This window comes from Alligator mississippiensis, chromosome 3 (genome assembly GCF_030867095.1).
Source record: "Alligator mississippiensis isolate rAllMis1 chromosome 3, rAllMis1, whole genome shotgun sequence".
NCBI lineage: Eukaryota > Metazoa > Chordata > Crocodylia > Alligatoridae > Alligator > Alligator mississippiensis.
In genome coordinates, this window is record NC_081826.1 from 40,206,207 (window position 1) to 40,219,495 (window position 13,289).

General features: G+C 37.9%; 1 protein-coding gene across 4 annotated transcripts in view; it reads left to right on the forward strand.

Moving 5' to 3' along the window:
* Positions 1-13,289, forward strand: part of STK3 (serine/threonine kinase 3) — a 305,616-nt gene that overhangs the window by 157,897 nt on the left and 134,430 nt on the right. For all 4 annotated transcript variants that reach the window (XM_059723848.1, XM_059723847.1, XM_059723850.1 and 1 more), the window contains one exon: positions 9,096-9,288. In XM_059723848.1, coding sequence (XP_059579831.1) covers positions 9,096-9,288 — 193 coding nt within the window. The remainder of the gene's footprint in view (positions 1-9,095; positions 9,289-13,289) is intronic.

Below are 13,289 nucleotides of genomic sequence, written 5' to 3' on the forward strand. Positions count from 1 at the left end.
ATTCTTGCATGCATCATGGTTGAAATTTGTCTTAGGAAGAGATTTGAATGAGAAGGGAGCAGTAACCTTGTATTTTAGCTCAGGACGGATATTCCATATTGAGAGAAAATGGTACATAGAGGGAGTAAACTGAGGGAACAGTTGAAAGAGAACCAACTTCCCAGGGAAGTGGTCCTCGCCCCTACCTTGGGCAAATTCAAGAGGAGGTTGGATGATCACCTGTCTGGGGCCTTGTGAACCCAGCATTCGTTCCTACCTGTGGCAGGGGGTCAGGCTAGATGATCTGTTCAGGTCCCTCCTGACCCTAGCTACTGTGAAACTATGAGAAGGTGACAAATGTAGCATACAAGTTGGCATCACTAGCTCCATGGGATCCTTGCTCCATCACAACTCCATGGGGTCTCTTCAGTTTTAAAAGCTGAAGTTCTTTTTTTTTTTCTACTCTATCAACTTAGAAAAAACTATAAACAATTAAATTTCTTGTTGTCTCAAACAGTCCCCATAATGAACTTAAAATATTTATGGTTATCAAATCAAGAGTGCTTTAGATAAGTCATATATTAAGTAGATAAAAATGTTTAGAAGAATTCATCTTTACTCGGAAAGGTGACTGACAAATGTTGTCCCTATATTTTGATCAATATGTTTCCCTGCCCTTTTATGATGCATTTTTACCTTAATTCTTTATATAATTATACCAACCAATCATGAATGGAAAAGATAGACTGTCCTTTTCTTTGAGGCTTATGGAGTTATGGTTAGTATCTGGTGGCTATTTTTTGCAAAACATGCCTATGAAATATTTACTATTAAGAAGTGTAGTTGTTGCTGACAGGAACTGTATCTCCTCTAATTCCCTATACACTGCTCAGAAAACTAAATTCTTTAATGAAAAATAGCTTAAACCTGGAAAAAATGTTATACTGTAAAAGAGAAGTTGTTAGGGAGAGAGAATTTAAAACTTTCAGCATGAAAATTATTTAAATTAATCTACCTAACAAATGCAGTTTCAGTTTCAATAACAATTGTATAGAGGTAACTCATGAATAGTTTTCATTGTATTCCAAAGCATAAAAAAACCTCTTGGTCTAAACTAGTTTTAGTAATTCCTGAATCCTGATGTGGATATCCCTTGTGTTGTTATTGCAGTTTCAGTACAATCCATCATCATAAGAAACTCCAGCTTTCATATGAGAGGTGAAATGAGGGTCTTGCCAAATTGTAATCATTAAAGATTCCAGTACATGTTTTATGAGTGCAGTAGTTTACCCTAGTATTCAGTATCTGTACTTATAGTTATGCATTACCTGTTAACTATACTTATGCATTTTTAATTGGACAAATTATTTTCTGCATGTCCTAAATTGTATAGAGGTAGGTTAGGAGGAGGTAAAAGAAAGGGGGAGTGTCTACACACTCATTAATGTGCATGCACTTTAGGCAGTGTGCTTTATATCTAGTACCTCCATTATGAGGTACTAGAGAAATGTGCATTAGTCTATTTTAATGCACAGTAGCCAAAGAGCACAGTGATTTGTAATGCTTTAATGTATATTAAAATAGGCTAATGCGCATTAAAGTGCTTGTGTAGATGTGCCCAGTGCCAAAAAAGGGGTGAGCCTGAGAGAGAGTAGAGCTGCTTAGAAGTTTTTGGCGAAGTATAATTTTCCAAAAAATGCAGATTTGAGTCAACTGGAACATTTCACTGAGCTGTTTTGGTTGGAAAAAAATAGAAAACAGTTCTGGAAAGAAAAATCAAAATGTGTCATTTTGATCCAGTTTTTCCAGCTCCCCTGTGTATCCATATTTTAATTTCATGTTGCCCATGCAGGAACATAGGCTCCTTGCCCTACTACTCCTTGCTCCCCTATGTGGGCATCTAGTTCAAATAATAATGTAACCTCTGATAAATTAATATGTGAAGGCAACTGTGCTCCAGTGGAGACTGTCATAGTTTCTATGCATATTTTGTTTATAATAACGGTAATCATTTCCATATATGTATATACCCTTTCATCCTTCAGAATCCCAAATTGTTTTACATATTATATATGTAGGCATCACTGAATGGCCATAGCCCTTAGGTTTGAAAATGATTTTTTTTTTTTAAGTAGCGTATAGCATATTGCACAATAATGTATTGAAAAGAAATTTTGTTTAGGGACATCATGGTGAGGCTGCTTCCTTGTAAAAGGTGAAGTGGGATCTTTAAGCTCAAATGATTAAAGTTATGCATGCAAAAGTGTGTGGGTTTAGCAGTCTTGGCCTTAATGTCTAGCCTAGACTGTGTTAGATTTTATGGTCTTGTTTTTTCCCATAGTAATTGCATGGAACTCCATTTGTCTACCTTGGAAAGCGGAAGGATTGAGTTAACCTGTCTGGGATTTGAATTTATTGATCTAAAGAGTCTTAAGAATTTCCTACATGAGGGTTGGAGTATTACACTAACTTCTTAAGTTTTTGTGTGTGTAAAAGTACGTCAGGAAAAAAAGGCACAAAAAAATTGTGAATTCAAGATTCTAAACATTTATTAGAAAGCCAAACATAACACCAGCAGTTGGCTTTCAATGTACATAGTGATATTGAATAGCTTTGAAGTTAACCCACATCATATGGAACACTAGCAAAAGTAACTTGGCATGGTCATATAATAATTCAAGGCTCCTTGGAGTAGTAGCTCTCCATTTGTACAGTGTGTTAACCCTTGGAATAGCGTTGTGTACATCCACAGCACTGGATAAATAATGCAAATGACTGAAAGAATCATCCTGTGGTATGATGTGATATCTTTTGATGCTATGTTAAGAAACTAGAACTTTAGTTCATGTCCTTGCTGTGTAAAAAACCATATGTGGTCATACTTCCATGTCATACAGTAAAGTGGTTTATATCATTATTATGTTTTTTTCTCTCAATCTACATTACCAGTACAAAAGGAACATTTTTTTATTTAACTTTATTTTGAAGAACTAAATTAGTCAATTGCAAAAAAAAAAAAATGTACAATTGCACATTTAATTTTCATAACCTGTGAATTTCCTTAGGTGTGGAAAAGTCCATCTCTCAAATTAATCTGATTTGCCACTTTCTTTAGGTGTCTTACTATGGAGCAATCTGTAGTAAACATAAAAAATATATTTTTTTCCAAAACTTAATTTCCAAGAATTACACCTGTAACCCAAATGGCTCTTTTAAACAACTAGCTTTAAGTTTGTATTGTTATGGAGAGATACAGAATGTGATTGGAAATAGTGCACTCTGAATTGATTTTATGCATGTTACAGGAACTGCTTATGTGATGAGAATGCATTTTGACAAACTGACATGTTTTGATAGGTGCTGAGGTAATTGTACAGATTTTTTTAATTAAGCAAAAATTGCAAGTGGAGTATTCTACAGAAGGTTAATCCGAATATCAAAGTTTAAATGTTAGTTTAAGCATTACAAAACATGACCAATCTCTTCTCTTATGCATTTTTTGAAGTGTGATGTGAATTTGATTCTGAGCTTGGGCAGCTGTATTATGGGAACGTAAAGTAATTCGTTGCCTGGCAGCTCACAAGAGACGTGTCTAAATATTTATTTCAGTGGATCTTTAAAGGAATGAATTAATAATAAACTCTAACTGTGTTTTTTTTACATTTAAATTTCTCCATTGTTTGAAGACTATTTCGATTGTCTTAGAGGACTAGTGCAAATAAATAATAATTATTACTTTTGTAATTGACTAACAAAACAATTGGCCATCCATACAATATTGCTTCTTTAGACTAATGAAACCTTACAATTAAAGTTTATTTTGTTAATTTTTTATTAATGCTTAGAAATGGGTCTTTGAATTTGAAATTTAGCAAAAAATTAAAAAAATTAAACACTGCCCTCCACTCCAAACCCTTTTTTATCTTGGGTATTATTTTTCAAAATATAAGTAAATAGCTTTTCTTATTTCTACCCATTTATATTTTCATTGATATCCTGTCACACTTTTAGCTTCGCTCTTTCCTGTTTTCCTTATCTCCAATTGTTCCCTTTTTCACAGACAGCCTCTTTTCTACCTTGTATTCTCTCACTGTAATGTCTCCCTTTTCTTTCCCCTGCCTTCTTCCCCCTCCCGTCTCTGCCTTAGCTTTTTGTCTTTCTAGTTTCTACCTATTTACATTCTCCCTGACATCCTGCCACACTTTTAGGTTCTCTCATTCCTTGGAGTCTCAGACCAGCAGAGACTCCCTCATGCTGATGAAGGGTTACTGCGCCCAAAAGCTCACTAAGAACTTTCTTCCAACTACTCAGTTGGTCTAATAAAAGATATCACATCTACTCAAAGAACCTTGCCTGCCTATATCCTTAGACCAACACAGCTACAACCAAAAACCTGGTTTCATTGTTAATTCATTTTTATAACGCTTACCTAATATAAGGAAACACTATGTCTTCTAGGCTTTTGTATTTACTTTGTAACTCGTCAAAATATATAGAGAAAATTGTTGAAAGCAGAATAGGATTGTATGTAATGTAGCATAGCTTTACATTGCAAATACTTCATAATGCTTTGTATGTTGCTGTATAAAGTTGCCAAGCCGTACTATATTTCTGAAAGGTAGGGAAGGAATGTATAAAGAATATCCCACCCATCTCTGAAACGCCACAATCGCAAGGGTAGAAACACTGCATAATGTATATGTGATTGTACTATACAGTAGTTTAAGATAGGAAGTGTGTCACACAGAGAAGTTAAACCTGCTGCATAGTCTACATTTTTATTAAGCTTGGTAGTCATTGCGATGAGTATATCATCAAGAGTACTTGCAGATCGAGTTTAAAATTATGTAGAAGTTAATTTATATGGTTTGACTGTGAGTAATTGAGGGCAAAATACATTCTTAAAATTTAAGTGCTTATGTGCTTTGCTGACAGGGTTAGACTTAAATAAATGCTTATCTTTAAGCACAAACTTAAATTTGTAGCTGAACCTGGGTTTTATAGATGTTAGGAAACTTTCTCCATTTCTCTTACTCAACCAAAGTGTATTATGTGTTTATGTAGTTACCACAGCACTTTTACAAAAAGATAGCTGTAACTACAGCCACATTTTTCAAAGGTGATGATGAGGTGTTAATAGTAAATGAAATTATTTTATAGGATACTAAATTTTGCCAGCAAGTAAATCTTCTATTAATGTACTGTAGTTTAGTTTGCTGTCTTTGGTGCCCTCTAGTGGGTTTTTTTTGCATACAGAGTATAGTTAAGAGATTTTTAAAAGTGAGCTGCTAATATTTATTCATGTTTTTATTATGTTTTAATTATTTGTCACTCTTAATCACTTAATGAACTATCAGCTGTTTAAAAAAATTCAAAACCAAAATCCATAATTAAATCTATAGCTCTTCAGCTCATTCAGTTGTGCTTTAAGTTTATACCACGTAGAGTATGCAAGATTATCTTTTTCTTGAAAAAAAATTGTGAAGGTCTTGCAAAGCCCAGTGATATTTCATGTAATATATGTATTTTGTGCACTTTAGCCCATGCTTTTCATCTTGAACTGCCTGTCCTGATAGCAGGTCCCTGTGGCCACCTTTATGCTTTAAAGCTTTAACTGGCTGTAAGATCGTTAAGTAAGGGATGAAAATCCAAAATGGCAGCTAAATAGTGGCACAGGACATTGAAAAATTAGCTGTTAAGCCCATAGGTTCTGCAAAAGATGGTAGTACAGCACACAAATAAGTTAGGGTTTTTTATCATAGCTATATTGGTATTTCTGATTATACCCCAAGTTTTGTACAACAGAAGTTTGTACAATCAAACGTAAATTTCAGAGTTATGTTTGTATCTAAGGCCTATTACTGTTGGGTAGTCCTTTGATCTCTCAGTGCGTTGTTAACTGTTCATGAGGAACTGTGTAAAAGGGACATATCCATCTTATCTTTGCTATTTTAGAATTGTCTTGTTTATTTTCTTTAGTATTTTGTCATTTAGTTTTTCAGTAGTAGAACGGACTTTCCCCAAAACATTGAAGTGTTAATTACAAGTTATAACTAGTAATAACGAATTGTTTCCATCTGTTGTGTAAACATGTATTTACATGATTTTGTGAAACGTATCCAATAGATTTAAAAGGTTTAGTTAATAAGCCATTAGTTAAATTCTAATACCTGTCTAAAATGATGGAATGACAACATTGGAAACTGATGATTTGGTGTGCTTTTGCAAGACTGACAGCAGTGGTGACAGTTTCTTACTGCTGTCATTTTTGACCTACAGAATATACTTTTCAGGTGTTGCTAAACTGCTTGCTAAAGCTTTCTGTTCAGTTTTTGGCTCATGCAGAGACTGACCATTCATGCTATTTATGAGGCTGGCTTTTGTATTGTAGACCCTTGTGTGCTAGGTTCCTGATGGCAGCCACCGTGCAGATCATTCAATAGCTGTAAAATGGTAATAACTTTTAGTCATTAATAGAGTTGCTTGGAAAGTAATTTCCTTCCTCTGGAAAATTTCAAGGTTCCAGAAAATCCTTTTTGTTTTGATTCTGTATGAACAAGAAAACATCTTAATTTGGTTTATGAGGCAGAAAATAATAATAATTAAAAAAGAACGGTTATGAAAATTGTCCTACTTGTTAGTTGTCCCATGATGGTATGTTTTAATATAAAGTTGAAAATATTTGTTTTACATTGTTTGAATTCTATTTCTGGTTAGTAAGTTTAAAGGTTCACATGTTTATATACTAATATTAATATTGCTCAAATACATCATAAACTGAAGAACTTTTCCTTCGCTTAAATTTCAGAGGCCATTCTGGATTCTAAAAGAAAAGCTTGTTTGTAACATTTAACAGAATAAATAGTATAATATCCACACTTACATTGCAAGTTTGGATAAAGAAGATTTAATGGGGAATAACTAATTTGGGTACTTGTATTAAAATCCTTGGGGCACATTATCTTACTGAACAATTTAATTATTTCTGTTTTACATTATAAATGATTCTTTTTGCATTGCAATAGTGCCTATGGACCCTAATTATGGATTTGTATCTTATTATGGAAGACAAACACATAACAGAAAGATAACCCCTGACTAAAACAGCTTATATTTTAAATAATTCACTTAGGAGGAGAAAAATATTTGGGCAACCTGTAGTCAGAAGTGGCTTGGTAGGAGTTAACTTTAACTTTATATGTACCACCAGGAGGAGCACTGTTAAAATAGTCTTATTATCCATATATCAACATGATCTTTCTAATGTTGTAGATATCTGTACCTCTGGCAATACTCCAAATTGTTCAGGGTACATAAAGAAAGATATTGTTTTGGAATGCATATTACACAACAGAAGAAATCCAGAAAGAAAACAAGTGAAGTAATTTTATTTAAAAAGAAAAGCAAAACTGTAAAATGTTTCTTTCTTGGAAAAAAATATTAGACAACTGAACTAGAATTTATTATAATTATGTAGGTTATAGGATGGCTCCATTACATTGCATTATTAGACAGAGGCCCTGAAGTATAATGACATCTTCCTAATCTTGGCATAGAGGTGCTATAGTTCATTTTCAGTATCATGGTAATGGTATTATTCTCCATGACTCTCTAGATTAGCTCATGGTAGCCAATGATAAAATAAGCCAATTGGACTCAAGTGCCTGTATTCTGCTGTCATTCCTAGAGGAAAGAGAATTGTGCCAGTCAGTACTGGGAATGAGACTGGCACTGGAATGAGGTAGAGCATATCAGAACTGTAGATATTGCTAATAGGTCTTCTTACTGTGGGTGGAGTATTCCATAAATATTTTCTTGTTTTCTACTTCTTTTTTTTCCAAATTTGATCCTATCTGTTTTGTATCACATGTCATATTCTGCGCCTTACAGATAATAATGAATAATACCTATTACTTTGTTTCTCTTTTTTTCTTTTCTGATGAAAACTGTTTTACTTGATAGTCCCTTATGCTGATTTCCCTAGCTCTAGTTAGTGATATTTTGCTCCCTCATTAGGGAGTGTGTTCTGTGGTATCTATCTGTCCTTGAGCTCAAATGATTTCATGCAAGGGCACATTCAGCACAGGAATAGCTGAGTAATTTATACTTTCACAAGTAAAGATTGAAGAATCTAAGAACAGCATTTGCATTAAAAAAATAATTCTTAAAATTCTTAAATTTTCCCATTAACAGGTAAGTTTCCGTTTACTTGAACTCTTAGTTTTCTTTTGGACAATAGTTTTATCCCTATATATGAACTTCATGCATAATACTTTATGTTATCCTTCAAATTGTTTTGAGGATGTGACTTTAGAAAAGGAGCAGGATTTCCTAATAATGTTTTCAAATATTTGTATTCCATATGGATTTTATGATTCATAAACTGGATTATCATCAGTTCTCTGTTTTACATTCCTGACATGTTACTGCTGCTGATTTCAAAATGCTATTTTATCCTTTGCTGGAATTAGCTTTTTTTTAACAGTGTTGAAGCATCTGCTGCATGGATATTTTTCTACAAAATATCAACAAGTTTTCTTTTTGCATTTTTATCATAAGAAATTGTTAAATACATGCACGCATGCACGCACCATTCTTCAGGTGGTTGAAGGCTGTTGTTATATCCCCTCTGTCATCTCTTCTCTAGACCAGTGGTCACCAACCAGTTGATCTCGATTAACTGGTTGATCGTGGAGCCTCTGACAGTTGATTTCAGTCTGGCAGAGGCTCCACAATTGGGAGCGGCAGGATGCACATGGCTGGGCTGAGCCACGCTCCCTGCTGCCTGGGCCAGGCTGGATGAGTGGGGTCAGAGGTTGTGGGGTGGGGGCACAGGAGGTGGGTGGTAGATACTGGGGTGCCCTTTACTTACAAAAAGTGATCTTCACCATAAAAAGGTTGGATATCGCTGCTCTATACTAAATAAGCTCAGTTCCCTCATCCTTTCCTCAGAAAGTATGTCCCCCAGCCCCTGATGCAGGAACCCAGGTAGGCTTTGTGAATCCTCAAGGTCAATGAAGCAAAACAATTAAATAGTCAGTCAAATGAAGAAACTAAGTTAATGGGAGGGGATATATATTTGCAATAAGTAATTCCCTAAAAATGTTTATTTGCAGGATGAAGACGAGCTGGATTCTCACACCATGGTGAAGACTAGTTCAGAGAGTGCTGGCACCATGAGGGCTACAAGTACAATGAGTGAAGGTGCTCAGACAATGATTGAGCATAACAGTACCATGTTAGAATCGGACTTGGGCACTATGGTGATAAATAGTGATGAGGATGAAGAGGAAGATGGGACCATGAAAAGTATGTTAAATGTTTATTTCCTTTCCTTTTAAGAATTTAATATATTATTTTTCAATCTTGCATAACAAAGTAGAATATTTTAGTATCAACATTCAAACACTTGCCAATACTGTGTTTAATGTATAGTCTTTATACATTATCATATTCTCTTCTCATCTCCCACATTTGTTTGGCCTGCAATATCATATTTATGAGGGAGAATGTAATAAACAGATCCTGACCTGAAAACTGGTTACATCCATGGAAGGACCTACTGTGAATGGACTCATTGGCTTCAGTGGGTTTCTTTGAATGCTGTCATCTGTCCACAAAGCTCTGATTGCAGAAGTGTGACATAATCTTTTAGTATTGTACAGCAAAAAAAATTGTAGTTAGTAGATTTTTATGGAAAAGAATAATTCTTTTCCATTAACAAAAATGTAAATCAGTAATATTTTATGGACCTAATGAAAAGCTCATTGAAACCCCCCCAAAAAAATTTCTGTTGTCTTTAGGTGGATTTTGGGTCCAGCCCTAACAGAACAGAAAAATTCTAACCTTTTTTTAGAGTGCAAAATTGTAAGATGATGTGGCCTTTATAATCTGTAGTTGATAAACAGTGACTTAAGACAGTGTTCTAATACTCTTACTCATGGTATCTAGTATTTTACTACACAAGTAGACATGGTCACTTTTTAAAAATAAGATATAAACACCTTATAGGCACAGCTGAATCCCAATAACTTCCAACATTAGATAAATGACATTGCTGGGCATTTAAGTTGTGTATCACTAAGAAAGACTCATTTAGAATGGAAATAACCTTGTTTTCTTTCTAACAAATAAAGCAAGAGCCTGATTATTGAGAGGGATTTCCACAACATAAATTAAAACTTTGTAGAAGGTTTAATACTACATGTAAATTTTGTGTCTATGAAAAACTCCAGTTGTGACTTGTAGAAGCCTATTTAGAAACTCAAGTCTATTATTTGTGTTTAATGAACAGTAGACTTGGGATTTTTTGTTGTTGTCAGCTGTCTGATAATAAACAGTCTTATTGATAAGTGATGAGTTTCAGTAAAATGATTCACCATATAAAAATATTGAGTACAGGTTTTAATTTGTTTGAATGCTGATATTAATTATTTGTTTAATAAATTGTGTAGGTAATACAAGCTTAACAAGCAATCTTGAACTAATCAAATTTAACATATTATGGAGTAGACTGTTAGTACATACAAACATGGAGATACTAGATACTAAAACAAGCAAATCTGAGGGAGCAAAAGATAATATCAAGTAAATTCTGAAGGGTGGAAATGTTGCAAAGTAAGGATTCTTCTTAAGCAAAGGTTTATGTCACAGAGCACTGAGGTGCCCTGCTCCTAGAGAGGGGAAACTGCCAGGGAATAAGGAGCACAGCTGTGGGTTGCCTGGGGCAACCAGGAGGTCAGCTGACTGGAAGGGGCAGGGCCTGGCCGTCATAAGGCCCAGGGGCTGAGGCCAGGCTAGCAGTTCCCTGCCAGCAGCCAGAGGGGCAGGAGCTCCTGGAGTTAAGATACGAGGACTGCAGGTACTCCTTAAGCAGAGTAAAGGATGGCAGCTCGAAGATGTCCGAGCAATGTTGTTATAGCCAGGCAGCTTATGGTTAAGTTGCAGCCAAGAGGCTTGTGTTTTGCTTTGTTGTTATTTATTACACTCCGGTGGTTTGGGTGAGGCTATTAGGGGTTGGAGGAGGCCTCATAGGGACCCACAGTGGTGTGGGGGCCCCAGTGCCAGTGAGGGCGCAGCATACTCATAGGGATCCACAGTGGTGTGGGGCCCCAGCACCAGTGAGGGCACAGCATCCTCATAGGGGACCCACAGCAGTGTGGGGACCCCAGCGCCAGTAAGGGCATGGTGTACGGGGTGCATAGACCCCAGCCCCAGAGAGGGGGCACTACTGAGAAGCCCCAGTGCGGGCGTGGCGAGCCCCAGAGAGGGGGCACTACTGAGAAGCCCCAGTGTGGGCATGGCGAGCCCCTGAGAATGGGTGTAGCACTGCGGTGAGCCCTGGAGAAAGGGGGTAGTAGTGCGGTGAGCCCTGGAGAAAGCGGGTAGTAGTGCAGTGAGCCCCAGAGAAGGTCGGCTTGACTGAGAAGGCCCCAGAGAAGGTCGGCTTGACTGAGAAGGCCCCAGAGAAGGGCACAGAGAGCCCCAGGAGAGGGGGTGACATTACGGGGGAAGGCCCAGAGTGGGCACAGAGAGCCCCAGGAAAGGGGCAGCATTATAGAGAAGGCCCAGTGTTGGCATAGAGAGCCCCAGGGAAGGGGTGGCAATAGAGAGAGGGCCCCAAGAGAGGGGCGGTATTCTTAAGAAGGCCCAGGAGAGAGGGCGGCGGTACCGAGAAGGCCCTGAGTGGGCATAGAGAGCCCCAGGAGGGGGCGGCGGTACCAAGAAGGCCCCGAGTGGGCATAGAGAGCCCCAGGAGGGGGCGGCAGTACAGAGAAGGCCCGAGAGCCGGGCATGAGAGTAGACCAAGAGACCAAACAACGTCTAGTCCAACTGCGAGGCTTGGGGCATGGTATAAGGGGTGGCTGGAGCCACGCATAGCCCATAAGGCTAGGGTGCCTGGGAAGTACCCATTGTACAGTGAGACCCACGGGGAGTCCAGGAGTCCACGGGGACGGAGGTCCCAACAAACCGTGTCCAAGAGGGCATAAGGCAGCCTCCCAAACTTGTATAAACATCAAAGACGTGGCGGGCGAGAATCGGAGGGTGCCCTTGGACCGGCTTGGCATGGGGGAAGAGGCCTTAAGGAGATCATGGCCCTCCTGGAGAACCCCCGCCTGTGACAGTTTATATGCTGCCTTCCAAACCATGCAAGATTCAAAGGCACGTATGACACTGATTGAAATTCTAAGAAGAAGTATCAGCTTGATGTGCAAAACCAAAAAAATCCCTAGAACTGTACTGTATTAAGGAATAAGGAACAGTCCTTATTCAGGCTCTGGTTCTGTCTCGCTGAGGTGCATAATTTGCTAGTTAATTCACAGGCTATGATAGAAAGGGAACTGGCTATCAACACCTATCTGGGAGTCAGTGGTGGGTGGGATTCCAAACCCCAATGGCTGCTTCCTCCATCAGCAGTCTTTCTGACTTGTGTATTCTTCCTTAACCCCTGGTCACTGGCTTTGAAGGTCAAGGAGAATAGACTCTTTGGGAGAATAAGATTCTGCCTCTTCTCCAGTAGTGACTGCTTTATTTTGATTATGTGGGCAACAAGAAGATGCTCTGGACTTCATGTTTCCCTTCCCTTCCCTGGCTAACTGCAGTGCAGTGTTATTTTTGTGAATCATGTTGTCTGTGCCCTTCCTCCCCCCCCCCCCCTCCAGCCTACCATAAAAGAGGAAGGTTTAGGAGACTGCATCATGCTAATCATGAGATTGCATCACTACTTCCGAGGAAGAAGTTCTTTCTTGGAATACAGTGCCACTTTTGCAGCTGTAGTGCTTGGGAAGAACACAGCACCTCTGTACCTGCTATTATTAGAAACAAATCTGGGCCAGAAGAAGCTTTGAAAATGTAGCTGATGGTCAAGGGCTCTAAAGAATACCAGAATCAATGTACAGGAGGATTTAGCTCTATTAAATAAACGTGAGAAACACATGATTAATGGGGTTTATGATGGTTGGGCTGGCTCTTCAAGGAACTGGGAAGAAAGAACAGATTATACCTGAATAAAAAGGGAATTGGGAAGGCAGCAAATATCACAATATGTAGAATTGGCACCAAATTGTGGCTATCCCATGTGAACATGTGAAAGGGAAGGGAGGGGGAAAAGGAGCTTTCCCTTTTATTTTTCTTTGCAACCTTTGTGGAATAACTTGGCTCAATGAGTCTTTCATTCCAGAAGAGCTATACCCTTGTGGGAGTTGGTCAGCACATTGAGGAGCTAGAGTTTGGCTGCTCTTCAAAAGTTGTCATTATGTTATTCCATGGAAGTCCCGTATAAGCACAATGAGCGTAAATATATACCACTG